Here is a 27,619-nt window from a genome sequence, read left to right on the forward strand (position 1 = left end):
GCGTCATCTCCCGAGGCGTACCTACCCGTCGCTTCGTTAGCACCAGGTCGGCTCGTCAGTCTTGCAATCGCTTATCCTTATAAATGATGGTAAGAAGCAGGGTTGCGGAGTCGTGGTGGCGCCAAATCCGACTCCGACTACGACTCCGACTCCTGACTCGTTGCCATGACTCCGGCCGACTCTGTCTCCGACTCCGGACCCCTGCCAGTGTTTCGGAGTCGCGATGGAGCTGTTCCGATTCGGACCGACTCCGACTTCCACTGCGGGCTCCTGACCGACCCCGACTCCGACTCCGACTCCTGGCTCGTTGCCACGACTCTGGGCGACTCTGACTCCGACTCCGACTCCGACTCCGACTCTGACTTCGACTCCGCACCCCTCGTAAGAAGTAACTGCTCGCCCCTGCACCTGGAGTATGAATATCGTGCAAACGTGTATGGATATCCTGGAGTATGGATATGGATATCCACTGACAGAACAGACATACAGACATGCTGTAAACTCCATTACACTGCCAATACCATGGCAAATCAAATGGCTATCTATGGTTTTTGATCATCGTTCTACAGTTTCCAAAATCTTGAACTGAATGTTGGCAATTTCTCGTGACTACTTCACGACCATGACGCATGCATTTCTGAAATTGATCTTTTTTCAACCAGCCACGTACTCGTATGATAAAATGAATGTCACCATCGTGTTCTACGCCCAAAAGTACCCATAAAACATGTGTCATGCATGGGCTGCGGATAGGTACCAGTTTTAATTTTCGGGGTTATGTGCTTACCTGATTGACCTGACTTTGACCCTGGCCAGTGGCCTATGCTTGACTGACCCCTACATTGATCTGACACTCTTTTAGCACTTATATGAAGGGTTGTGACAGTTGTGACAGTTGTGACAGATTGTTTAGGACCAACTGATGACTGAATTTATTTAGGACCAACTGATGACGATATAATCGAAACGCGAAACGCGAGGCACCGATTGCGAGGTTCTAAAGTCCATGCTACTGAAAGCCCGATTTCAAGTGTTTGACCTGACCTTGACCCGACCTGTGACCTCGAAATTCAGCTTTAAAGTATTCATGTGAATCGTCTCGTCGCGTTCTTCTTTCGTTTGCCGCGCCTCGTGCGTTTCGCTGCGCCTATTTGTTCGCGAGTTATCGGCTGGGGGCGTTGAACGCCCCCCCCCCCGGCAAACGGCGGATGGGGAAATACCCCAGCAACTGCCGGGTTAATCTGACGCATGTTTTGTCATTTGATCGTCATTTTATTTCTTACTTTTTTGCCTAATCTAAAAAAAATCATAAATACTCTTTCTCCAAATTTGTGACCCTTTATGACCAATAGTAAGACACTGTGCGTCACTACGTTGATATTTCTCGCCCTAAAGCATAACAACAATATCCATTCAGTAATAGCAGTATTCAAAACATGTTCAAAATGCCTCACGATATCGATAACATAACGAAAGACATAGGCGACTTATGACATACTTGCAATGATGACGTCACACACGCGTGACGTGACGTGACCTCGTCATTTCTGAGTTACTGTATGATGCACGAAAGACACTGGTATACCTATGCAAAGTTTCATCGCAGTCGGTCTACGCATTAACAAGTTATGGGCAAAACATTTTTTCGCGTTGACCCCCGGCCATCCGTGAGGCCGTTTCCAACCATAGTGCGGCGGCGGGACGACCGGCGGCGGGACGACCGGCGACAGACGACGGGTACGAGCGGTCGCAGCTGGACGCCGTCGCGCCGGTTCGGCCGACCTGGCATAGGACGCAACACGTCACCTACGGGCGGCGACTCATCGGACTCGTCTGACGGCGGGCAGGGACATCGTGACCGGCCCAGGGACGGAAGTCGTAAACGGGCGCCGCCCGATCGGCGAGCCGAGACGCAGGAACCACGGTACCCAGTCGAGGGACGGAGATCAGGTACCGTTCGCTGTTGGTCGTGTGGAGGAATGGGGCATATAAAACGACAGTGCCCAAACGAGTACGCGGGCAGACGCACAAGGTGGGATTAGTTTCCTTGCCAGTTACCAGGGCCTCAATAAACGGTTTCATCATTAATGATTGTCTCTTAGACTCAGGTAGCCAGAAAAGTCTCATAGACAGCCGGGTGTTTAACATTATCGCACCGCGGGCGGAGCTCAAGCCAGCTACCACCCTGATTTCGGCATCTGGTCATCATCTTCATGCCCTGGGGACGTGCAGTCTGCCCGTGAAAATCGATGCAGATGGGGGAGGGCAGGACGAGTGTTTTGTTTTCACTGTTGTTGAGAATCTTTCCCATGATTGTATATTTGGCTGGGATTTTTGAGAGCGAATCGTGTAGTGTTCGATTGTTCCGACGCGGTGAATCAGGTAAAGATCAGATTGAAAAAGCCGGTGCGTGTGCCACCCAGATCCGTGTCTTGTCTCTGTGTACCTACTGACCAAGAACTTTCCGTGGATACAGAGTATGTCTTTAGCGGTGTTCACGCTGCACCAATCGAATTTAGAGACACGCTTGTCAAACCGTACTCGTCTCACGAAATTCCGCTAGTGGTGAGGAACAGGTCGGACCGTTTCGTGACACTCCGTAGGCGGGATGTAGTCGGCTATTTGCAGCCTTTAGATGGCGCAGATGTGGCCGATGCTATTCCCCGTGACACGCCCACTGACACGCCGGAGACAAATGCCGTGTCTAGCAATGATGCACAGTTTCTCGGTTCGGACACGGATGAAATTCTGACTCACTTCGCAGTGGGTGATCAGGTGACGGGATCGTCTCGTGAAAAGATGGCCTCTCTACTACAGTCGTTTTCTGGAGTTTTCGCCACCAGCTACGCAGACGTGGGATGCTACAATAAGGGTGACGTAGATTTAGAGCTAGCACCAGGCACCAAGCCCCAGTTTTCAAAACCATATCCGGTTCCCTGGGCTAAGGAACAGGCACTGAAGGAACAGCTTGATGAGTTGCAGGCTAGCGGTGTCATTGCCGTAGGCGAAACGAGTGATTGGAACTCTCCAGTCATTCTGGTTCCGAAAGGGAAGTCACGCGAGTTTCGTATCGTGCAGGACATGCGGGACATCAACAAGAATTTGCTACCGAAAAAGTTCGTTCTGCCGAACATCGATGAATTTTTACATTCATTAGAGGGGTGGAATGTCGCAAGCTCGTTAGACATAAAACATGCTTTTTGGAACCTCCGTTTGTCCGAGGAATCTCAAAAGATTTGCGCATTTTACGCGCTGGGAAAGACATATTATCCACAGCGGATGCCCATGGGCTGTGCCCAATCATCCTATTTTTTGCACGTAGTCATGCATCGGGTACTTGGTGATATACCCGGCGTATCTATTTACGCGGATGACGTACTCTTGACGAGCAAAAATATGGAGAGTCATCTGAAGCTCTTGCACACGGTTCTAAATAAGCTTCATGGGGCGGGTTTCAAGTTGTCACCGAACAAGTGCAAGATCGGCATGCGAAAATTGTCCTATCTTGGGCACCAGATCACCCCCGAGGGTATATCAATCGACCCAGAACGGATTCAGTGCATCGAGCAACTCAAACCGCCCGTATCGGTGAAGGAGGCGAAGCGTATTTACGGATTTTATGCTTGGTTTAGGAAATTTATCCCTTCTTTTGCGAGCATCTCAGCGCCTTTAGTTAAGCTCTCAAACTCGGACACATTCTACTGGAACTCCGAGTTGGATGAAGCATTTCATTCTTTGCGCGGGTGCCTGCTGTCGAATCGCGTTTTGTCATATCCATCTCGCAACGGCGACGGATTTATATTGTACACTGATAGCAGCACAGTGGGCTCTGGTCAGATTCTGTGCCAGATGCAGAACGGCGAAGAAAAAGTCATCGCGTTCAATGGAAGCAAATATAGCAGGGCACAATCGAAGTGGACTATTTTTGAGCTCGAGGTTTTCAGTTTTATCACAGGCCTCAAGAAATTTTATAGATATTTGGCTGGAGAAAAATTCATTTGGATTTGCGATTGCAAAAGTGCGCTAAAAATTTTGCAAAATAACGATGACACGAATCCCCGTATCGCTCGGTGGCGATCATATGTAAGCCAGTTCCAGTTTGACACTGAGCATCGCCCTGCGGCCTCGATGCAGCACGTTGATATGATCTCAAGGATCCCGGAGAATCAGCCGGAGATTGAACAGATGAGTAGGACTGAGACGGTCAATGGGGCGGTAACGGTGGTGGAGGCTACGGCGGGTGGCCGCAGCCCGGCGGTGGCGGCAGGTGGCCGCGGACCGGGGGTGGTGACGGGTGATCGTCCCCCGGCGGCGGCGGACGGTCGCAGGCCGACGCGCGGCGACGGTGTGCCGATCGTGGGCGATCGAGTCAACATTGTCAGTGATCCGGGCAGTGCCGACCTACCGATGGCTCGTGAGTCGATCGTTTGGTATCAGAAGCACGACAGGGACTGTCGCGCTCTCGTTCATCACTTGAAGTATTCGAAATGGCCCAAATTCTGTCCCCCCGCACTGAAAAGGGAGGACATTTCTAAATTCGAACTGCGTGAAGGCATTCTGCGTGTGCGAGGGAAGGAGGGGAGAGAGCCACGGATCGTATGGCCACGAGCCAAGCGATTCGAAATGATGTATCATCATCATGACCCTTCACATCACGGACACTGCGGCCACGAAAAACTTTACGACAAGTTATCGCGACAGATTTGGTATCTGGGTCTCAAACGTGACTGCAAAAACTACGTCGATAGTTGTAGGCGCTGCAGTGAAAAGAAAGATGATCGGGGACCACCGGCGCCGCCCCTGTTACCTCAGCCGCCCGGGGGGCCCGGTGACACGCTGGTCATTGACATTGTGTACATGCCGACCAGCCGTCTCACAGGGAGAAGTCTGGTGCTAACATGCGTAGACAAATTCACGGGATTTCTTACACACTATCCTCTTCAGACTGGCGCTGCTGACGACGTAGTCGAAGCGTTGTCGACGCAGTTCTTGACATATGGACCCCCTCTGCATATCGAGACGGATGCGGGGGCTAATTTCAAAAGCCAGAAGGTATCAGCGCTGTGTCAATTTTGGGGTATTACCATTAGACATTCCGTCGGCCATCACCACGAAGGTATAGGGAAGGTAGAGAGGAAGCATCGTGATATTAAGCGAAGGCTGCGGGCGTTAACCGATTGTTACGGTGTCGATTGGGAGAGCCACTTGCTACCCGTCATCTTTTCACTCAACAGCGAAGTTTCCGATTCACATGGATATTCACCTCACTTTCTTTTCTTTATGAGGCATGTCAATGCGTCTGTCTCTCGTCTCATCGCGCAGCCGGTATCGAGATATTCAGACGATTTTGTGCAGGAGAAGATGCGACTGGTCGCGGACACCTTGAAAAATGCACATGACACACACATTGTGAATGACACAGGGGGATCAGAAGCGGCGATATGATTTGAGGCATCGGGCGCAGGAGCCGCTTATCAAGCCCGGCGATCAGGTTAGGATACGAAACGTCGGTGGTCCACCTGACGCGGCGCGGAAGCTAATTCCCCCGTGGTCTTCAACTCATTTGCTGGTTAGAAGGCTGAGTAGGAGGCATGTCGAGTGTGTGGACCCACAGACTGGTCAGACCCGCCGCACCCATGTGAAATATCTCAAACCGGTAGTTGATCGGCTGGTGGACTAGTGTACTAATGTAGGTATGTGTGTATTTGTGAATGTGGGCGGTATGCGATCACTGTGTGTATGGTATGGATCACTGGTTAGCTGTTTTGCTGTTATATTGTTTGTTTTGTTGTCCTTGTTATCTATTTTTTTTTTTGCAAGAGGAGAGAATGTCAGGTCCCTGTGTTCGCCTCTGCGCCGCTCCGCTGTCCGGTCCCTGTGTGCGCCTCTGCGCCACTGTGCCGGCCGGCGCAGAGGGTCAGGTCACGGAAATACAGTTCGGTACTGGCGACCGCGGTGTTTGGATCGCCGTGCCGTGGCGGAGTGGTGTCGGGCCAAATCGAGTCACACCGTGACAAGGGTAGGGTAGGGGTAGGGTAGGGTAGAGTAGGGTGGGGTAGGGTAGTGTAGGGTAGGGTAGGGTAGGTTAGGGTAGTGCAAGGGTAGGGTAGGGTAGGGTAGGGTTGAATTGAGTAACATCCTAACTTACAAAGGGCTCGAACAACTCGCATGCATCACCATCATGCTTTACAGTTCAATTAAAAGCAGTTACCCAGTTCTACACAAATAATACCAATAAAAATGCAAGTTTCTACACCCAAACTAATGCATCCGTTAATCATACATATCCAAACATACAGTTATCGCGTAAACCTGTATTCTAGTCCTTTTTTTAATTTAAAAACGAAGATATTTGATGGTCCCTACTGCCTTCTACCCACATACCAAATTTGAGATCGATACCTCTTTTTTGGCCAAGTGATGGCAAAAAAAAAAAACTGTTCAAAATTGGTGACGTCAAAGACCACCATTAGACTTGCCGTGACGAGCTGCATCGAATTAATACCTGTTTTATGCAAAACTATCAACTTTGAAATTCAACTTTTTTTACTTGACATTGACCTGACCTCCACCAGAAAGTGACTTAAACCGTAACTGATGGTCTTATAACCAGCACCATTGAGTTTGAAATGTAAAATTGGCCATAAAAAAGTCTAGTAAAGTTGGGTTCATGTGCTGACCCTTGGTGACCTTTGGTGACCTGACCTGGTATCATCAGTGACCTCCAATAGTAACATATGTACTGGGCAACTTACGCCCTATCGCTGATTTTCGACAAAATGCGTTTTACTCGGTGTTATAGCGCATTCCCCAGGAGACCCGTGAACGGTGAAACATTTTATCTTTGGCCTGACCTGTGACGTCATCGGTGACCCCGAGGTCAATGAAATTTGGTTCCCTCGACAAATTTGACAGGGCTATCGAACGCCGTTTAAATTTTACGGATCCGCCCAGTAGTTTCGGAGATACGAGGGGGGGGGGCAAAAAATGCCTCCTCCACCACCGCGCGGAAGGTGGCCGGGAGGCCCTCCGCCTGCCGGGTTAAAGGTTCTGGATTTTTCATGGCTCCTGATGTGCAAATTGTGGACGGCGCTTGGGCTATTTTCTTGGAATAGAACGGACTAGAGATACACTCTGTGCGCATGGAGGAGCCACTGTGTGCAGTCATGCGGTGGTCGTTTGTTTTTTTCGGGGGGGGGGGGGGGGATGGGAGGAGGCGTAGTCCGCTGGGCGGGCGGCTGGGCAGTTGCCTGGTCTGGGTCACAGCGGCGGACTGACACAGCGTCTGCCGTTCACAGGCTACATTGTGGGCCAGGCGGGCCTGGTGCTGGCCGTGCTGCAGCTGGTGCTGGCCTACGCCCTGCTGCTGGTCACCGTGCTGTCCCTGTGCGCGCTCTGCACCAACGGAGCCATCGCCGGCGGAGGCTCCTACTGTATCCTTGGACACACACCACCACCGGGCACCCACCCACACGCACAGGCACAAGCTTCAGCTGACCGGGGACCAACAGACCACGAGTCCATTAAAGAAAAATCCTTGGTTTCTTACATATAGAGCTTACAAAACAAATAACGGTACCATAATTCTTGTCCACACTCTAGGCCCAGCCCATGAAAAATATGCGGCATGCTTGTACAGTTTGTTTTGGTGTAAAAGACACAAAAACCGAAGAAGAATGAAGAAAAAACAACCGTTAGCATTTATACAATTTTCCATGTACATATGTTTGTTTATCTAGCGATCTGTACTTGTCACTTGGCTGTGGACTGTGGAGTGTGAAGTTGGTCTGTCGATTTTTGCTCCTTGACCGGCGGTGGCGCAGACATGATCAGCCGTACGCTGGGCCCCGAGTTCGGCGGCAGCGTCGGCGTGCTGTTCCTGTTTGCCAACATCTTCAGCAGCGCGCTGTACATCTCCGGCTGCGTGGAAGGCCTGGTCAACAACCTCGGCGTCGGAGGTCAGTCCGGCGACTCGGCCGCTGCCGGTGGTGTCGCTCATTTTCTGTGCCTGTGTGCGGGCTGCTTTGTTTTGTTTTACCTTCTTTAAAAGTACACCTTTTTTTATTCAGTTTGAAAAAGCTGTATGTATTTTAAATTGAAAAGATGTATTTCAATTTGAAATACGTGAATTTCATTTTGAAAAAGGATGACACTTTGAAAAAGATAAGCTTAATTGGGAAAAATGAATACTTGATATATTTTATTATTTTTCCCTTATAAATTTAGTCCGAACCTTTTGAATGGAAGAATTCACAAGGACAGAGCGTAGGATTCACAAGATAAGCGGAGCTTGTGTTGGCTCCGCCCTCTACCTTCCGGTTGCGCAATTCCGGGTCTATGGCATAATTTAGAGCGCGAAGTTTATTGTTTGACGTACGGCTCTCTCGGTAGGTTTTGCACTTTCACATTTCCGGTTATATTTCAGAAACTAATCGATCTGCGATGAAGCCATTTTACACGATCATGGCCGGCTTGTGAACCAATAACAGCATCTTAAACACTTAAAGGTAGTGTGCCAGCTTTCTTGGACCATATGGAGTTAATGACCCGGATAAGGAGAATCGGATTTTTAGAACTTATCCATACCTTCAAAACTCATGGAAACGTCTTAAATTCTTCAAATTTTGAGTACCCCAGTGCGAAATTCGCCCCGACGGGTTGTCGGTCGTACCCCAACCACATTTCACACCACTATGAACAATAAATGCACACACTAAAATCGCTATTACCGATAGGCTCATCCAATCAAGTTTCGATAAACCCGTTCATCATCATCTCCTGCGGTTTCGAACACGCCTGTTAGGTGGCTTCTGATGCTCGTCGAGGTCGGAATTTCCAAATACGCGTGGTGCGTCGGGCCGCGCGCTCTGACTTCGGCCAAGAAAAATGCGTCAGCTGATCATTGCCATTTCTGCCACTTGCGTGTGGTGAAATGATAACTTACGAGACGGCTGTTTCATATCAATTATTTTACATAAAACCATATTTCAAACCATAAATTAATGTTCGACAGCCAAATTAAAGAAACAATACCAATACAGGCTTACAGTTTAGGCTCGACATTGTGTTGTCTACGATTAGACAGCTGATAACTCATTCCCGTACGTCGTAACTCTATAATGACCTTTGTTTATTGTCACATGTGCGCCGCATTCGCGATTGTTGCCGACGCCTGTTTGCAGGTCAGCCCACTACAGTTGTTATACATATCGAAAAACCGATAAACTTTTAGGCAAAAAAGGCACAATTCCAGGCCCATTTTTGATTTTTTTGGCGATATTAGGGAAAAACAGAAGCTTCTTATTCTAGGAAAAATAAAATGGGAAATCATTGGAAGGTGGTACACTACCTTTAACAGCTTAACCCGGCAGGCGGTGGGCCTGCCGTGAGTGCCGGCCACCTTCCGCGCGTTGTGGGGGAGGGGCATTTTCTTTTACCCCCCCCCCCCCCGTATCTCCGAAGCTACTTGACGGATCCGGACAATTCAAACGGCGTTCGATAGCCCTGTCAAATTTGTTGAGGGAAACCAAATTTCATTGACCTCGGGGTCACCGATGACGTCACAGGTCAGGTCAAATATAAAATGTTTCACCGTTCACGGGTCTTCTAGGGAAAGCGCTATAACACCGAGGAAAACGTATTTTGTCGAAAATCAGCGATAGAGCGTCAGTTGTCTAGTACATATGTTGCTATTAGGCGTCACTTGTTATACCAGGTCAGGTCACAGGTCAGGTCACCAATGGTCACCACATAAACCCAATTTTACTAAGGTTGTGCGATGCATGTTTTATGGCCAATTTTTCATTTCCAACTCAATGGTGTTGGTTATAAGACCATCAGGTACAGTTAAGGTCACTTTCTGGTGGAGGTCAGGTCAAGGTCAGGTCAAAAAAGGTCAAACTCAAAATTGATAGTTTTGCATAAAAAGGTTTTGATTCGATGCAGCTGGTCACGGGGAGTCTAATGGTGGTCTTTAATTTGCGCTACGAGGTCTAGAATTGCTAAAAATTGAGTTTGAAAGTTTCACGTCATCAATTTTGAACAGTTTTTTTTCGCTATAACTTGGCCAAAAAAGAGGTATCGATCTCAAATTTGGTATGTTGATAGAAAGCGGTAGGGACAATCACATGTATTCCGGTTTTTTTCGAAAATCAAAAACTTTTGGATATTATGGCTATTATATTAAAAAAAAAAATATTTTTCGATTTTTTCGGGGTCAAAGTCCAAAAATGTCAAAAATTCGAGACAGCAGTTTTGTAGCTCTGCCAATTCTACACCTTTTATGTCTGAAACATTTTTCTGTATCTCTAAAGTTGTAGGCCTGACAGCTCTTCCCGCGAAACTTTTTTGGGTCAAAAATGGCAGAAATGACGTCACTCTGACGTCATTAGCGGCCAACCTATCATAGCTCTTGAAAAAAAAAATCGGCCACAATGTGCAATAGCTGTTCACGGGAGGGTACCGAAAGTTTGGTGACGATCGGCACAGCGGTTCTGGAGATATATAGAAAAACCAAGTGGGGGAACAAAAAATGCCCCCCCCCCCCACCGCCTGGAAGGTTAAGACGACGAAGATATAGCCTGAAGTACACTAAATTTTCTAGGTGCAAAACCTACCGCTAAAACCCGCGAGACCTGAGGCCTCTTGCACCAAAATATCTAGCTAGGTAGAATCGGCAAAATACCTACCTAGTAAAACTACCTACGGCGGTAACTTCTCTTGCGCCATTCTACCTTCCTTATACCTACCTAGGTACACCTTTTACGGCCAAATATAGAAATAGTGCACACAGTTCAGAAATAGTGCAACCATTTCGACAGTTCGGCATAGTGCAGCGCTACTTCGGCCGAGTGCATGCAATTCAGTAATAGTGCACACGGCTCCGAAACAGTGCAAGCAATTTAAAAGGTAATGCATTCATTTTCAGTAGTTTGATTTCAGTTTCGCCAGAGTGCATTGCTTCGTCATATGCGTTGGTATTCGGCGTACCGCAAAGCAATTTAGTTCATCTTCAAGTGAATTCGGTGCCCCATCTAGAAAATATGTTTGACCAAGGCTATAGAACTCCAGGTAAGGACACCAGCCGTTTGACCTTGAACGCCGCCGGCCGGCCGATGACGTCATTGGAGGCAAGCCGGCTCGGCGGACACACAAGGCGAATGCATAACGGAGGGGCGTTGGAACGTTGCGGGAGCCGGGGAGATATTTTAATGTGGTTGTATACCACCATTGTTATGTTTATTGATCTACAGACTGCATTCTTTTAAACCTCGATGCACTCTAGGCCTGGATGGTTCGTACATTCGTGGAACGATCACCCCGTCCGAAGTCCGTGGTCGAAGCTGTCATAGTATTAAAGACACTAAGACGGGTGCAATAACGGCGATCCGATCCCGTCTCTGGCGAATCTAGAGGGGTCGTAAGGACCCAGGCCGAATCTGACCGTCTATTTTTAGGGAAACGGGGTGGGTGAATTGACAACCGATGGCTTAAGAGATAATGAGAAGAGATCCCGTCGTCGATTGTTGTTTGACAGACAACACATGTTGTACTGGACGTATGACCATCAGAGGTAATGCCTGAACGTAGGCAAGCATAATTGTTCTGTCATACTGTTTAGGAATATAAAATGGTAATGGAGATTATTGAGGATATGATCTCTACATTACAGGAATTCGCTAATTACTACGGCCCATAGGGGCACCGCCGGAGCTGTTGTTTTGCCATCGGTCCCAGGCAACTCCAGGGAGCTGCAGTACCCGGCGGCCAAAGCGGCCCACTTCGTCGACTCGCAGGTCCTGTGGGATTCCGTGATGCTTTAGTGCTTCACCCACAGAAGCACGGGCATAGCAGTAGGATGTGGGGCTAGGTGTCTGTCCACCTCTTCATTGAAAGAACAACGTATACAGCGCCTGGTCCCGCCGAAGCTCGGTATCGACCGTGACTTATTCACAACTGGCGGATCCAGGAAGCGGTCTTGGACACTGCGGGGGCTTACCCCAAAAAGGTTTCTCGGAATTAATTTAAAAAAAAACTCTGATTTCGATTCCTTGCGCACTGCTGTGCAGTGTGATTAACCAACATTTCCTCAGAAAAGTTGTGAAGTTTTCTTTGATTCTCGAAAAGCGATTTCGGGCGCTGCCAATGTGGGGGAAGACATTTGCCCCAAATGCCTTCCCCTGGATCCGCCAGTGGGTTGCCCCACTCCGAGCTTGACTAAAACCATTTTCAAACCCCACCAGAAACCGATGGTAAGGTGAATTTAAATCCAATAACTCATCTCTGTCTGCCCGCCTAAATATGTATACAACACATGGTACGGCACCCGGCCCTGTCTGAGCTATGAGCCGATCGCGATATTTTCGGCTTTCCCCAACCCAAGCTCGATTAGGAACGTTCTCCTTCCCCACCCGATTGCTGATGTCAATTCAAATTCAATACCTCATCTCTGTCGGCCCGACCATAACCCATTCATTGCACACCGTTCAGCGCCCCGCCCCGCCAGAAGTATCCTAGCGCGCTGAGCAGTTGCCTCCAGCCGCGTCATCGCGAGGCCCCGCGCGGCCCATAAATTAATACATTGCGCGAATAGCCGTGTCGCCCCCCTGTGTTTGACAAAGCTCTTGCTGTTCATCAAGTGTAGCGTGGTGCCGTTCGAACAAGCTGCTAATGATTTTTTACTGAATTACTGAAATTTTACTGCTAATGAAATTACTTAAATTTTGATGAATTTAATGAAAACGCCCAATTTAGGCGACAGTGCACACATTTCAGAAATAGTGCAGGTGATTTCGACAGTACGGCATAGTGCATTCATGCATTGAATCGCGGCACAATATTAGTCATATTGCAGCCATTTCGTCGTAGTGCAGGTTAAAGTGACCCAGGTTCAGGGATGTTAGACATTGCGCACATTATTCGTCAGATCGTTTAAACTTTGGGGCGGTGCATGTAATTTAGGCACTGTTCGGTAAGACGGCATTGCATAAACAAGTAATAACAATTTTTCTACGCTTCGTTCGAGCTCGCAAAGGCGTTGTTGTGATTATGGGTCTATGTATTGTGCAATCCAACAATGCCTTTGGGTGAGGAAAAGCCCACAATACATAGCCGAAGACGAGGGAATGTACGGTTCTCCAGTAAAAGTCTTGTTGGTTTTGCTTCTTTGGATATATCTGGTCCTATATAATGTTCAAATGCATAAGTATGAACTCGAATTGTGTGTATGCGCATTTACCACTAGACTGTAAAATTGCATCCTTGTATGCCAAATACTTTCCGAGATATTCACCAAAAACCTCATTTTCTGCCGTTTGGGGTATTCTGGCCGCAATCTGCCTGGGATCGCCTATGACATCAGTAGAGCCATCTAACGAGAGGAACGCGGAAACACAGGATCATGAATGAATCGAGCGCGTAGTAAACGGTGTATGAAAGGGAGACTCAGCAGAGGCTATCCGGGTGGCCGGCGGGCGGCGCGCCCTTAGGCATCGGCTGACCCTTCGGACCGCGTGGGGTCAGAGGTCGCGCTCGGGAAGCCTCGGCTCTAGGTTTTAGCGCTGTGCAGTCAGGAAGGGAGGGGAGGATAGCGCTAGCCCGACTGACTAGTATCTCGGCTGATTCGTGTGGGGTGGGGGGGGGGGGGCACAGAACGGGATGGTGGTTAGTGGTGGATGGTGGGATGGTGGGTAGGTTAGTGCGTACTGCGTAGAACGTAGCTGAACATGCATTGTTTTTCATGGCAAACAACATGCAGCATAATGTGCGGGATTATGCCAGAACTGATACAAAAAGGGAACTATATTTCGGGCGAGGGAGTGGATGGGTGCCGTGACACAGCATGACGAAGACGATGCTGCCAAAATCGGGATGCTTTTTTGCCCCCATTCTTTTACCCCTAACATGGAGCGCTCTGCGCTTGACCCGAACTTAGAGGTCCCCGACTGACCTTAGACCTTAAAATCCCACCCGTCAAGTGCGCCATCTTTTCTTCAGGGGCGCTCTTCCTGGTTGTCTCTGTTCTTACCAATAACTAAAAGAAATCGAACGTATGATTAAAAAGGCATGCCTCAAATACAATTTTATTCACACCCGCTCGTGTGCATACTTGTTTTGACCTGTATCTTCTCATATCATAATACATCACTTCAGTGCTTAACCCTCAACGGACTTTTGGGTTTTCTGCATAATATAGCCCGGCCGAGGGGGAGGGGGGCGATTACGAACCCTCTCCGTCTTTTCGCTCCTAATTGAGCTAGCGCCTTGCGGATAAAACTGAGCGCGTGCATCGTATGAGATGCAGCAGCTGGTGCCCGAGTAGAATGCATCAGGTCAGCCGATAAACTCTGAGGTCAGTATAAGTGCTCCAAGTCGCGGGATCGGTTTTTGGTAAACAACTTCACCATAGTGGATACAGAGCCAAACAGGGGCGTCGCCACAGATTTTTGAGTGGGGGGGGGGGTCGGGTTTCTAGTCTTCACCCGATGGGTAGGGGTGTTTTTTTTTTGCCACACTTCCCAGTTTTGTGCGTGCGTATTAGGGTTGTTCAAAAAAACCGAATTTTGGAAAAGTATATGGGCTCATGGCTCATGTGGTGCGGTATTCTTTTCTGAGACCAATGATGCCTTTTTTTTTAAAGTATTAACTGTTAGGGGCTCCTCAAACGGCTTAAAGAGAACCATGTTACGCCCGCCGACCGGCCGGTGTCAATAAGGGCGAGAACTCGACGCCGCGCGCCGGCGGCAGCGCCTTATCGGCACCGCGCGCCACGACATCTTCCGGGCGGCCGGCTGGGCGGTGGGAAGTTATAAGTGCGTGGTCTTATTGCACACGATCGGGGTGAGCTATCCCATGTTTTCGGGGCGGAAAGCTTCAGTGCAGCATCGGTGCGTCTGCCACGGTGGTCTGTGTCGATGGTATAGAAAATAACTCAAGCAGAGCTCAGAAAAGACTGAATGATTCCGGGTAGTTGCCTCGAAGCAATCCGTTTCAAGAATACAGCTGCCTTCTTAACGTACCGTATCACTTGTTAATTCTTCAAAAAGCAAACTCTGAGCAATAACACACCTCTTTGCATTGCTGTTGACAATTTACGTTAGTTTTTGACGGTGGCTCGCACCCCCAATATGCTGCCGCGCAACTTTATTCCAACGGCGAAACGGCAACTTCGCGAGAATCGAAAATTCACGATATACGAACAGCAGGGGCTGGCAATGCAGTATGCACAAGGACAGAATATGGAGGATACCCGACAGTCATCGGCCCAAGTTTGGGGGTGGCTTTGACGAGCATAGGCGTCACCAATGTCATTATTCAGATACGTTGATGTCAGATGCTGGGGCAACAGAATCGACGCCAGGTTTAACTTAGATTAGCGGGTCGAAAGAAAACATAACATGTCTGGGAGTGACAGGGTGGCCACCCTGACAGTGTGACGAAGTGAGACATAAGTAGAGACATTAGCCGGAGTACCTACTCATATAAATCAAGCGCCGTTTATCCAATCCTTTCGAGCATAAGCGACGCCGGCAGTCCGGCCAGGGCGGCCGTGCCCACCGATGCCGATCAAGACCCGAGTCCAGACCCGGCATAGAGCACAGCTCTGCCCTGACGTGACACATTACCCCGGTGTGTCACTCATGACGGATAGACCAATGCAGGAGCCTTGCCAGCTCCTGTTGTACCTACTTCGTTAAATTTTCGATTCTCGCTAAGTTGCCGTTTCGTCGTTGGAATAGAGTTACGCGGCAGCATATTGGGGCTGCGAGCCACCGTCCAAAAGCAACTTAAATTGTCAACAGCAATGCAAAGAAGTCTGTTATTGCTCAGAGCTTGCTTTTTGAAGAATTAACAAGTGATACGGTACGTTAAGAAGGCAGCTGTATTCTTGAAACGGATTGCTTCGAGGCAACTATACCCGGTATCATTCAGTATTTTCTGAGGTCTGCTTGAGTTATTTTCTATACCATCGACACAGACCACCGTGGCAGACGCACCGATGCTGCACTGAAACTTTCCGCCCCGAAAACATGGGATAGCTCACCCCGATCGTGTGCAATAAGACCACGCACTTATAACTTCCCACCGCCCAGCCGTCCGTCCGGCAGATGTCGTGGCGCGCGGTGCCGCTAAGGCGCTGCCGCCGCCGTGCGACGTCGAATTCTCGCCCTTATTGACAGCGGTCGGTCGGCGGGCGTAACATGGTCCTCTTTAAGCCGTTTGAGCAGCGCCTAGCAGTAATACTTTTCGGAGAAAAGGGTATCATTGGACTCAGAAAAGAATACCGCACCACATGAGCCATGAGCCCACATACTTTTCCAAAATTCGGTTTTTTTTTTAACAACCCTAGTGCGTATGTGTGTGTGTGCGTGTGTACTGTGTAACAAATCGGCGCGCAGCGCCGCGAAATTTGGTATGACCTATTAGGTAGGTATACCTACCTACCAGACTTGTAAACGACTCTGAGTTGATTCGTGAATCGACTCAGAATCAAACCGTTTTTCGATGATTCATGAGTTGATTCGAATCACTTCATCGAGGAACTTGATGAGTCATGAGTTGATTCGAATCAATTAAATTTAACATCATGAGTCATTTGATGAATCGATTCAAATTTTCAGACTCAAACAAAGAATCGACTCAAAAAAAAAATTGAGTCGTTTACAAGTCACCATCAACACCCTAATAATCAATGCTAGATTACCCCCTCAGCTTTAGCCATCACTTAACTCCATATTTCAGACTTACAAGAGCCTCAGAGGCTCAGGCACAGGCGCCTAATGAGCCAAAAGCATTTGGCAGTTGGTAGGTACTTAGTCTTACCAAACCAAGTGCCTGCTACACTACCTAGGTACCTACATTTTACATGTCAGAAGTCAGAATTGACACCTGCGGCTGCCTCCCGTTCTCCCAGTCCCAATTTGGTCCCAATAATCAATCAACAGCATAAGAGTTTGGGCGTCTATAGAGTCAAATACGCCCAAACGACCTATAGCCTATAAACTACCTATAGGCTATGCTATAATATAAATAAACTCACCTATAAACCGCAAAATTGCGATGCTCAACTGCCAATAAACCGCAAAATGCACATTTTTCCATGAAATAGAAGTTTAAAAAGAAACTTGTTTTATGACATCATAGAATCTTCAGAATAATGTAAAGGAGCGGCTTTGAAATATTTCCTCAGCGATCTCCATTCGCCTAAAATATGTACTATGAGTGACGTCATGAATTCGAGAATAGAATGTGAAAGTCATAGTGTTTTAAGAAAACTACATTAATGGCGCAGTTGATAACTTTCACGTCTGAATCTCGTGACAAATTGGCCGGATGACGTTGCCCGAATTGCACCAATGACAATTTATTTTTACCAAAAGAGCCACTTGGTCAGTGCTCCGGTGCTCCTGATATCGATTAATATTCAATGACGTCATTTTTAATCTAAAATTGTAGACTAACAATATTTTTTTATATTCCTTCATTTTAATCTCCACGTCGAGCCAACATAAATGGTAAGTGACGGATGGGATCTATCTAGCTGGCAGCCAGTTGGCACTGCTAAACTAGGTGCCGTTTGGAGAATGTATATTGTATACCTACATTAACTACTTTCAATGAGTCTCCACTCAAGATCATATCTGATTCTGAGGCCTGAGCCACTCATGCAAGGTCATGGCCTCGCCTCCTCGTGGCCCATGGAGTCCCTGCTGATGATGAATGTTTCACAGGTGGGATTAATCCTATTTTTGAGGTTGTACTGTTTGAATAATTTTATCTGATAAGTAAGAAGTAGTAGCATTTGTCTCATTATCATGTAGAAAAAGTTTGATTTAAAAAAAACATGAATGCCTCTTGGAACTTGTGCTTTTGAATTTTCAAATAAGACTTTCTAGGTTATAATAAGAGATAGGTTACTATGCTACTCCTTAGTCCTTACTTATATTATAATTGTCTCTCAGAGTTACTTACAAATTTATCTGACATTGCACTGTTGACTGTTGAGTGTTGAAGATAGGTAGGTGTAAGGTAGGTACCTATGTACCTAGTCCTACTAGGTAGCTGCTTGAATCTTTGGTCAGGGCTACTATGCTGCTTAATACAATTGTGGTATGCGGCATATTCATTTTATCATAGCTTTGAGTCAAATAATCAACAAATGCCTATAGTGAGTCATGGGTTGAATGAAATAAGTTCAATAAAAATGTCGTGTGAGTCATGAGTTGATTTGAATCGATTCATCAAAATGTGTGAGTCATGAGTTGATTCGAATCATTCCGTTGGCTAGTTGCTCGAGTCATGAGTTGATTCGAATCACTTTATCGAGGAACTTGATGAGTCATGAGTTGATTCGAATCAATTAAATTTAACATCATGAGTCGTTTGATGAATCGATTCAAATTTCCAGACTCAAACAAAGAATCGACTCAAAAAAAAAAAATTGAGTCGATTACAAGTCTGCTACCTACATCACTTGCGTAAAAATTATCACTGGTCACTTAAGGTCAGGTCGCCATGTCAAGTTCAGTTATACGGTATACCTCTATCAAACTTTCCCCTCTCGCCATTCTAGTAGCTTTTCTCCCATAACTTCGAAATTTGGTACACTGTATACCTAATGTATGGGGTTATACGTGTCAGCAATTCATTATTCTGAGGATTTACATCTATGATCTGGAAGCAGGTCAAATACGTGACCTCATCATTAGAAAATAATGAGAAATTAGAAAAAGCACGAATGCCTCCTGCTTTGAAAAAGTTCGTCAGAAACGTAAAATATCTTTGGAGCCATGACAAATCAGCTCATCATTGCCAGGGACAGGGTGCAACTTATGGCGAGTGATGACTCGAAAGGTCATTAGTGGAAATGTCCATCGATGGCCACCAGCATTTTTTCTACAACTTTTGACGAAGACGCGGTAGAGCGATGACAGCACCTGGAAGGTGTTCAATGTTCAGCTCAACAATACGGATCCATTCATATGCAGCAGGAGGTCCTTTTTCGATCAGGACATAACGTTGACCTGAGGTCGTTTTAACGTTAAATCTGAATGGTCAAATTTTAACTCATGTGACGCGTCTCAAAGAGATAAACACGGTGGTGACAAGACAACGTCAACATATGTAACTACCATACAAATTCACGGAATGTAAAGTTATTGCAAAGCAAATGTTTCGGCAGAATCTGTCCAGTTAGCTGTTTGCCTTCTATGGGCAAAACATAGACCTGAGATGAAATCTGACGCGAAGCTATAGTGAAAGAGCGTTGAAAGAGCTATCGAATATGTTTTCTGCTTCACTGTAGCCCTTCTATTGGTGGGTTCCCACTTCCCAGTCGCTAACGTATAACGTATACTAAAGTACCGCTGAGGTATGCTTTCGATCCCTGATCGATCTAGAGGTTTGCGGAAAAAAGAGCATGCTGCCCGTGACGAGAGAAAGCCGATGATACCCATTTACAAGGTTTCGGATCATCTCAGGAATCAGGTCATCGCCAATAAGTAGGGAAACTCGGGACCTGCTAGAACTTTGCGAATGTCAGTTGTGATGGTTTTTCGAGGTTCTGCTTACGAATGTTATCTTAGTTTTGAACGAAGATGATGACTCCATGCATTTGGGGTAGATCAGGTCAGGTCAGATCGACCAGTACCTAATAGTGGATGACCACCACCGATTGCTTCCTAACATGTTATACATATGTATAAGCAACACAACTACTTCTTAAATGTTCAGATGGGCGCTAGTTCAAAATCAGCTCCAAAAACTTTCCTATACCTAAATTAAAAGCATGTTTTGAAAAAGTGAACCAAGGTCATCTTTATTTGAATCAGGGATATCAATTTATTTTTAAGTAGGTGATTAACTCGAGCGCACCGGAAGTTTCGTTGCAATCGGCTCCTTTTTGCGCGACTTCTTTGCGAAAGCCCGAGACGGTTCCATCTGACTCCCTTTCCCCTACATGTGCACTGCACAGCTAGTTGTGACGGTAACCATGGGGCTGAGGCTAGTATGTACCATGGGGCTGTAGTTTTGTAGTTAGGTACTGATCCGACGAATCGACTGCGACCATTTTTTTTTAACGATCAGACGAACGCTCGGGGCAGTTTTAGCGCGTCCAATCTTTTGAGGGATAAAAAGGTACTATAGAATGGTGGCTACTTAAAAATATTGTTGTGCTGGTGTTCCCCGCCCACAGCTAATTGAACTTTAGGTAATTGGCTAATGGGGTTGGGAACTCGATTTTTTAAGAATGCATGAAAATGATCAAACTATTTTCACAGAATTTATGGTGCATACCATTGCCTCATAAAATCAATAAGCTGAGAGAAATGGGGGAAGAAAGATAGGAAACTTGTTTTGAAAAGTTCTTGAAAAAAGATGCTCTTGATGCTGTTACGTCACATGTCACCTTCTGCGGTTGACAAATAATGGCGCATCTGGCGCACCACGATTACATGTTATATCAATGGGTGAAAGATGTTTGCTTCACTCTGCCATTCGCACTGTTTTTACCTTTAATTATGCTAAAACATTTACGGATGAAATGTTCAGTGTCAAAAATTGATGTGTCTGCCGTGTACTATATTCCCACTTAACATGAGCGCGTGATAAACATTTTATGTACCTCGAATTTTCAAATGATAAAGATGATGAATCGGAGGATGCTGAAAAGCAAAAGCTCATTCCAATATTTGGACTACTTTACGATTAAAATGTTTACATTCCTGTCATCTTATTGATCATTTATTTGTTCTTTTTTATGAAAATAACTTAAGGCGTTGAGAACCGAGTTAATTTCTAATACCGTGCCTTAACTTACCAGCAACAGCAATCTATCTACGCCCTACGGTGGCAAGGGAGACTGTGAAAGAAGCGTAAGATGGATTCTAAACAATTCTTTTGTGATATACTGAAGGGCAAAGTGCAGAGAAGAGCGTACAAGTCCTGTTTTGTGCCAGGCTGTTGCAGTAGCACTTATGAAACTCCGAAAACGATCTTCGTTCATGTCCCGAACAACATTACCCTGAGGAGATGATCGTCTGCAATAGCAGGAAGAGCTGATGCAAGTACTTTGAAATCCACCATCAAGTCGGTGCTATTGTTGTAATGATCACTGTGAGGTGAGATATTTTGTGCAAGGGCTGAGTGTAATGCCCAGAAAATGACCTCCATTCGCCCCCTGACCGGTCAGGGTTATAAAATTTGAGTGGATGGCGGTCCGTTTGGGGTTCAGATGTCAATTGTATTTTGTTACTGTCAAACAATACATGTTATGCTGGCAGCGAATGTGTGTAACGTCGTTTTTCGAAACAGAAGTTAGAACTGTAACGGCAGAGTGCTTGCTGGTCTCATCGTAAGTATTGTAAGTGTTGTAAGCAAAAGCATTGTCAATATTGTAAGTATTGTGAGCATTGATATATGGTAGATATCACCTCACATGATCTCGGCTCAGATAACCCTCTCCGGTGTCCCTGTCATGGCACCTGGATCATTACAGATAAGATAATTTGTCATAATTCTTAAAGAATTGGGTGGTTTTGACTCGTTTACTCGAGGTGCAGGTCGCCTTTCAATACTTTTCCATAGGCTTGCAATGTAAAGGTCACGACTCTGACCTAACCTCAGGTAACAGCTCAAAAATTCTGAAATATACAAACGACACATACTGCAGGTACTGTTTTGAAGACTTGATGAGAGGAAATAACTTCGTGAAAAACTCAAGCTCTGACGTGTTTGCAAACTTTTCTGAGGTGGGGTCAACAAACCCGCTCTGGTTACCTGACCTGACCTGACCCGGCATTTTTTTTTTTTTTTTTTGCTGAGATGTGCGCAATGAGCATTTAGGAAAAGTCACCAAATATGAGCTGAATGTCTCGCGGCGTTTCGCAATTGTACAAGAAAATCCTGAAAGGTCTCCCCGTCCGAAATAGGGTTAATGTGTACATAGGGGAAGTTGGGGCAATGCCGGAGTTGGGGCAAAGCCGAAATTCGAGATATTTCGAAAACCGTAAGACATGGATGCCACCTGTCAGTGATGCTCTGAAGCTTAAGTGACTACAATTATCGCATGTTTGTTACGAGTCGTCATTCGGAATACTTCGACTGTGAGGGCGCCAAGAGCGTTTTCAAGGTACGTCTCCCTTGTACTACATGCGCCTTTGAAGCTGCATTTTTTACTCATTATGCTACCGTTTGCCTGGCTAATTCGGTCAAGTAATCTTTAGCATGTCTCTGCATAAGTGTGCTGCCTATTTGAAATTTATACAGCACGTTGAAAAGTTATGGGCCTGCAAATGAAAGTATGGCTGGCTGGGGTAATGCCGAAAACGTGCGATTACGCACGTGTTAAAAGCACGCTACGTGGACTTTACTGCTGTAGAATAGCAACGCGTATTTTTAGTCACACAAATTACACTTTCAACCGACACAACGGCCTGTTACCTATAAGGAATGATTTACCTGGCATTTTCTTATTATATCACACAATTATAGCTTCCAGTGTGCACCGCGTCCTCAAGCTCTTGAAACGTGTGTCCGCTTTGATGAATTCTGGATAAAGTTTGAGATAAAATGGCAAAACATCAATGTCGGCATTCCCCGTAGATCATTTCTCCCATTTTCGGCTTTCCCCGCAGTCCGGGGCAACGCCGAAAAAGTCACTTCTTTGATATTTTTAGTTTGTGCGCTTAACGGTATGCGAATTCATCAAATGCGCCTGGTATATTTGAAAGGCAAAAGACTGGCCTCTCGAATGACGCCAACAAGAATAGCGTATGTTGTCTACCTTGCGTGCTACGGGCGTCAGAAAAAAAGTCTTCGGCGTTCCCCCAACTTCCCCTATATGAAGAGTTGCAGATGCCAAACATACCCAGATCTAAGACTGCAGTTCCCAGCGCCGCTGCAACGTTTTTAAAACAAACATACATAGGACATACAAACATGTTTATTTGCATCTGTTTTGGATAATAGCAACTCATGGCGCCATCACCCGCGATAACTGTTAGGATTTGATATATATTTTTATTTAGGCCATTAGTTTGGCTGTAATGTTTATTAATATTAGTTGGGCGGAGTTTGGTAGTTTTTTATTTAACTTGTGGTATGTTGTGCTGATTGCGGGTTGTTCAAACCTTTCAAATGTAAGGACCTTATTGAACTCAACCCTATCCTTACACTACCCTACATACGACTGGACGCTTTCCAAGCCCACAAGCATCACGACGCCGAGATGGAATGTAGCCGAGAAATCACCCTCGCCATCTGCTCTAGAGCTAATCGTGTGGGGCGGCGTGTGGGGCGCCGCTTAGCCTATGGGGGTGCACTTCTAGTGGATGGGGGACGGGGGTGCACCTGCACCCCTTTCATATGGAAAGTTACTTCCCTGATTACAGCTCCCCGTATTGCACCTAATCAGGGAACGGCCAGCAAACGAAGGAACTATTTCTGGATGACAGGCGAATAACCGCTCACGCAAGGAGCGGAGCTCCGCCCCGTCCAAAGTGGCCAACAAAGCAGAGACAGAGGCAGCATCACATCTTCCATCAAAGAACTGGTTTCTGGCTTGGAAGATGAGCTCCATCTTTGCATCCGAGTCGGTGCTGTCAGGAACCAGCTGGTCTAATGGAGTGAGAGTAGTGAGACGACTAGCTATTGTATCAGAGCTGCCTGGTCTTCGTAGCATTTGCACCGATTCTTCTCGATCGGACTCTGAATTCTGTCCCTCCTGCGTATTACTTGAGGCATTGCTATGTAGCTAAGTCTTTGGCAGAGTTTCATTATCCATGCTTTGCAAACAGTGCCATAACAACACAGTTAATTAATCACCAAGCTTCTTTGCAAGTTCCAATACAGTTAAATCGCACGCGATTTGAGTGCAAAAATCAAGAAAAGTGCCAACTTGTTCCCGTAAAATATTTTGAATATTGACCTAAAAAAAATGAGTCATTTCCAGATAAAATAACAGCGAAATCAGTTTTCGCTTGCCAATAAAACTCACAGATATTGAAGCTCCATTATTAAAGGAACATTTTAGTATATGCCATTCTTGATAAAACTTCTTAGCCACGCAATACCAGCGCAAAATAAAGAGACACTGAAAACACGACCAATCACTCCGATTTACCATAGGAAAATACATAGAAAATGTATGTCTCAACTGCGCCAAATATACAGACAGTTATATACCTACATGTGACGTCATGATTAGCCCGACCAATCAGAAGCAAGTTGTTTTCAGCCACAAATAATTAATTTCTGAACTAACTAGGCATTTTTTTAACAAAGTGATTTTAAATTAAATCATTAAAAATTCTGAGCTTTTTTATTTTACCAAAACATACAGAGCATGCAGATAGGTCCCAACCCTATTGGCTTTAGGGAGCTCTTGAAGCGATTCTGAGTCTGATGTATTTGTTGGTGTTGCTGACGCCTGCTTCACTGACATAAAAGCTAAAAAAGCATACTCAGCATCGCAAAAAGTGGGGGGGTCGACACCCCCAGTTTTCAAGAGTGGGGGGTCACGACCCCCGACCCCCCCCCCCCCGTCGGCGACGCCCCTGGAGCCAAAGTAATGGCACCATCGAGTTTTGCATGCTCAAGCGCGTCGAATAGTAGGTATACGCTTTGTTTTTGTTGAGGTCAATTTAAGGTGTTCACCTCAGGTCATGATCAGTCCACGAAGCTGGCCCAAGGAGGTCATATCGCTTATTCGATTCGGTAGGTCCTCTTAAGTCCTTTGGTGGCTTCCCGACTCGCTAGCTCAATTTGATCGGGACTTTTTTGGTGAAAACTCCTGTGACCTTAGTGATGTCAAAAATGAAGCCGCCTAAGATCAAGAATGCTGGGGCTCGCAAAGATTGTATAATATCACGAAGTAATGCGCTTGAAACAGCTTTAGACGGCTCCCGACGCCAAAATAACATTTTTCATATTTCCCCATTGATAAAAAGTCGTGAGGTTGCGTGGCCGACCTGACTTCCAGGTGACAAGAAAAATACGAGATAACTACATACAAGTTGTGAGGCCTCTAGGAGATAGTACTATGTAGATCATATAAGCTTCATTACCCAGTGAAAGGTCCCCTGGCACGAAGGGTGTTGCGACGTCGCGACATTTTGGGACCTTACAGACTACAGAGGTTCACTTTTGACGTCATTGGTCAACGGCGCAGGTTGTTTCTTCATTAGGCAAACACTATTCGTTAGACCTTAACCTTCACACTTGTAAGAGGATGTCGAACAGACGCCCCACTCTGTTTTTCGCAAATAACCCGCGCAAAAAGCGGCTTTTCGCGACGAAACTTTCAGTACCCTCGAGTTAATCAATATTACGCCTACCCTGAAGTTTTGTATGAGCCTGACCCAAAAGACCTTTGACTTGTGACCTGTTTTCCGAGACCATGTTTGGCCGGAATCGCGATTTAGCGTATTTCGGCTCACATTATGAGCGCGTTTATTGGCAGCTTTTGTGGCTTTAAGCGATCAAACATGTAAAAGGATGTTGATCCCATGGATTCTAATGGGTGTTAAGGTCACGTGAAGGTCAGTCAGGTCACTGACCTTTGATGACCTTAGTTCACTGCTTCGAGTTCTACATGTTTCTAGGGTAGATTTTGGAGCTGATTTCGCATTTAGAAACCGTTTGAACATTTACGAAGTAGTTTTGGTTCCCTCGTAACATGTGACCTGACCTGACCTGACCTGACCCGACCTGAACTAAATGCACGAAAACATAATCTGTGATAAAAGTTAACTTGAAATTCGTGATCAGCACCCCCACAAAACCTTTAGCCTCACTTTAAGAAGCTCTAACAGGTCCCGATTTTCCCGACTTTTGAGTATATATTGACCTATCAACAAATGACCTAGGACCTTAAAATTGGGTATCAACGGCCTCCTCTCGTCACGGGCAACACGTTCGTTTTCCGCAAAGCTCTAGCTCGATCAGGGGCTGAACGGCAAAGGGGTCCAACGGACCCCCTTCCCTTTACGCTAGACGCTGGCAAAACACCAATATGAGCGAGGGTTAAAATACAGCTGCTGTCATACAAATTCGGCTGGAATCAAAGGTCAGGTTTGCAAAATTTCAGCTCTCGCAGCAAATAGACATGTGGAGGCGGCACCCGTCTCCCCGCCCCCCTCTTCTCCTCTTGGCCACTACCAGCGAGGTTTTAAACGTAGCATACACATTACAAAGCATCATATCAGATGACGCACCCGAGCAGCCATATGCACTGAACAAAAGCTTATTACCCACCCTATAGTCTATCGGCACCATAGCACATGGTCGAGACTGTCGTCAGCCACGGACGCGCACTCGACCAACCCTCCGAGCCCGTTGACTGCGGGTGACCTTGACATGTCAAGCCTGATCGGCCGCCGGCCGCTGTCGTGCGGTCGTTTCACGCGGAGGGGAGGGAGACACAAAGCTCTATACGTTATAGCTGACCTCTGACCTTTCCCCGTGCCCTGGTCACTGACACCGCTCCATGTCGCTGGGCGGTGGCATGGCGGTGGAAACTGGTTCTAGCCTCTACACATGCCACCACTCTAACCCTCCCCTCCCCATGCTACTACGCGGCGTGGAGTACGCTCGTGCGTAACTGGGCGGAGCAAGGGGTCACGCGATACAGGGGCGGAACTGGTTGCCCTCCCGCTCGCCGAGCGACCTACGACTAATACCCTGGAGAACCGTACATTGCACAACACATCAAGCATGTACGCGAAGCTGCACAATTACACGAATGATAAATACAGTCGCGTCGGTGGCGGAGGGGAGGTGGATGGCGAAGAGCAGGAAGCGCCGCGCTCAGCCCACGGCTCAGTGGCTGACTGCTCTCGGCGGCGCTGCGAGCGCGAATGACCCGGGCTCGGGTCATGCGGACCTGGCGAGCGGGCGGTATGACGCAATCACATGGGCGGCGCTCGCCCTCACCGCGGAGAAAAAACATTATCAGTTGACTTATAATGTTACATTTCTACGCTTCGTTCGAGCTCGCAAAGGTGTTGTTGTGATTATGGGTCTATGTATTGTGCAATCCAACAATGCCTTTGGGTGAGGAAAAGCCCACTACCCCCACGAACCCGAGAACGATGCGTAGGCAGCTAAGCTTAGCAAAATTAAGTGCAGATAAAAATTTGCATAAAAGTAAAACAAATGCATTCACCCGGCGCATGTCCGGCACATAACATACAATAGCCGCAAACGGTAACTGAGGATTGCGTGAGACGCAGTTCGCTTCGACACCAGCACATGGTCCGCAACATACACAGCGTGCTTGCAAATTAGCCAGACTACATCTGCCGCATACACGGAAGCCCCAGCGAGTTACATTACGTTGAGAGTAATGCGCTGCTATAGCACGGGGGAGATCAGCAGAACAGGGACAACAGAACATTCGTGTCGCGAATTTCGGCCGGCGTAACTGGCACCAAACTTGGACCAGCGCGCAGCTGCATGAGCGGTGTAGCGGCGTAACTGCAGCACCAATCTTAGACCAGCGCACGGCTGAGCATTACAACGAAAAATCGGCCGGCGTAACTGGCACCAATCTTGGACCAGCGCACGGCTGAGCGGTGTAGCGGCGAGACTGGCACCTTTCTTGGACCATATTTGTGTCATA

At 46.9% G+C, this 27,619-nt stretch overlaps 1 protein-coding gene across 1 annotated transcript in view; it reads left to right on the forward strand.

The window, feature by feature from the left end:
* Positions 1-27,619, forward strand: part of LOC122393704 (solute carrier family 12 member 9-like) — a 332,365-nt gene that overhangs the window by 75,657 nt on the left and 229,089 nt on the right. The window contains exons 3-4 of the mRNA XM_043389950.1: positions 7,299-7,433; positions 7,824-7,958. Of these exons, the coding sequence (XP_043245885.1) occupies positions 7,299-7,433; positions 7,824-7,958 (270 nt within the window). The remainder of the gene's footprint in view (positions 1-7,298; positions 7,434-7,823; positions 7,959-27,619) is intronic.

This window comes from Amphibalanus amphitrite, unplaced genomic scaffold, assembly GCF_019059575.1.
Source record: "Amphibalanus amphitrite isolate SeventyFive unplaced genomic scaffold, NRLGWU_Aamphi_draft 000549F_arrow, whole genome shotgun sequence".
Classification (NCBI taxonomy): Eukaryota; Metazoa; Arthropoda; class Thecostraca; order Balanomorpha; family Balanidae; genus Amphibalanus; species Amphibalanus amphitrite.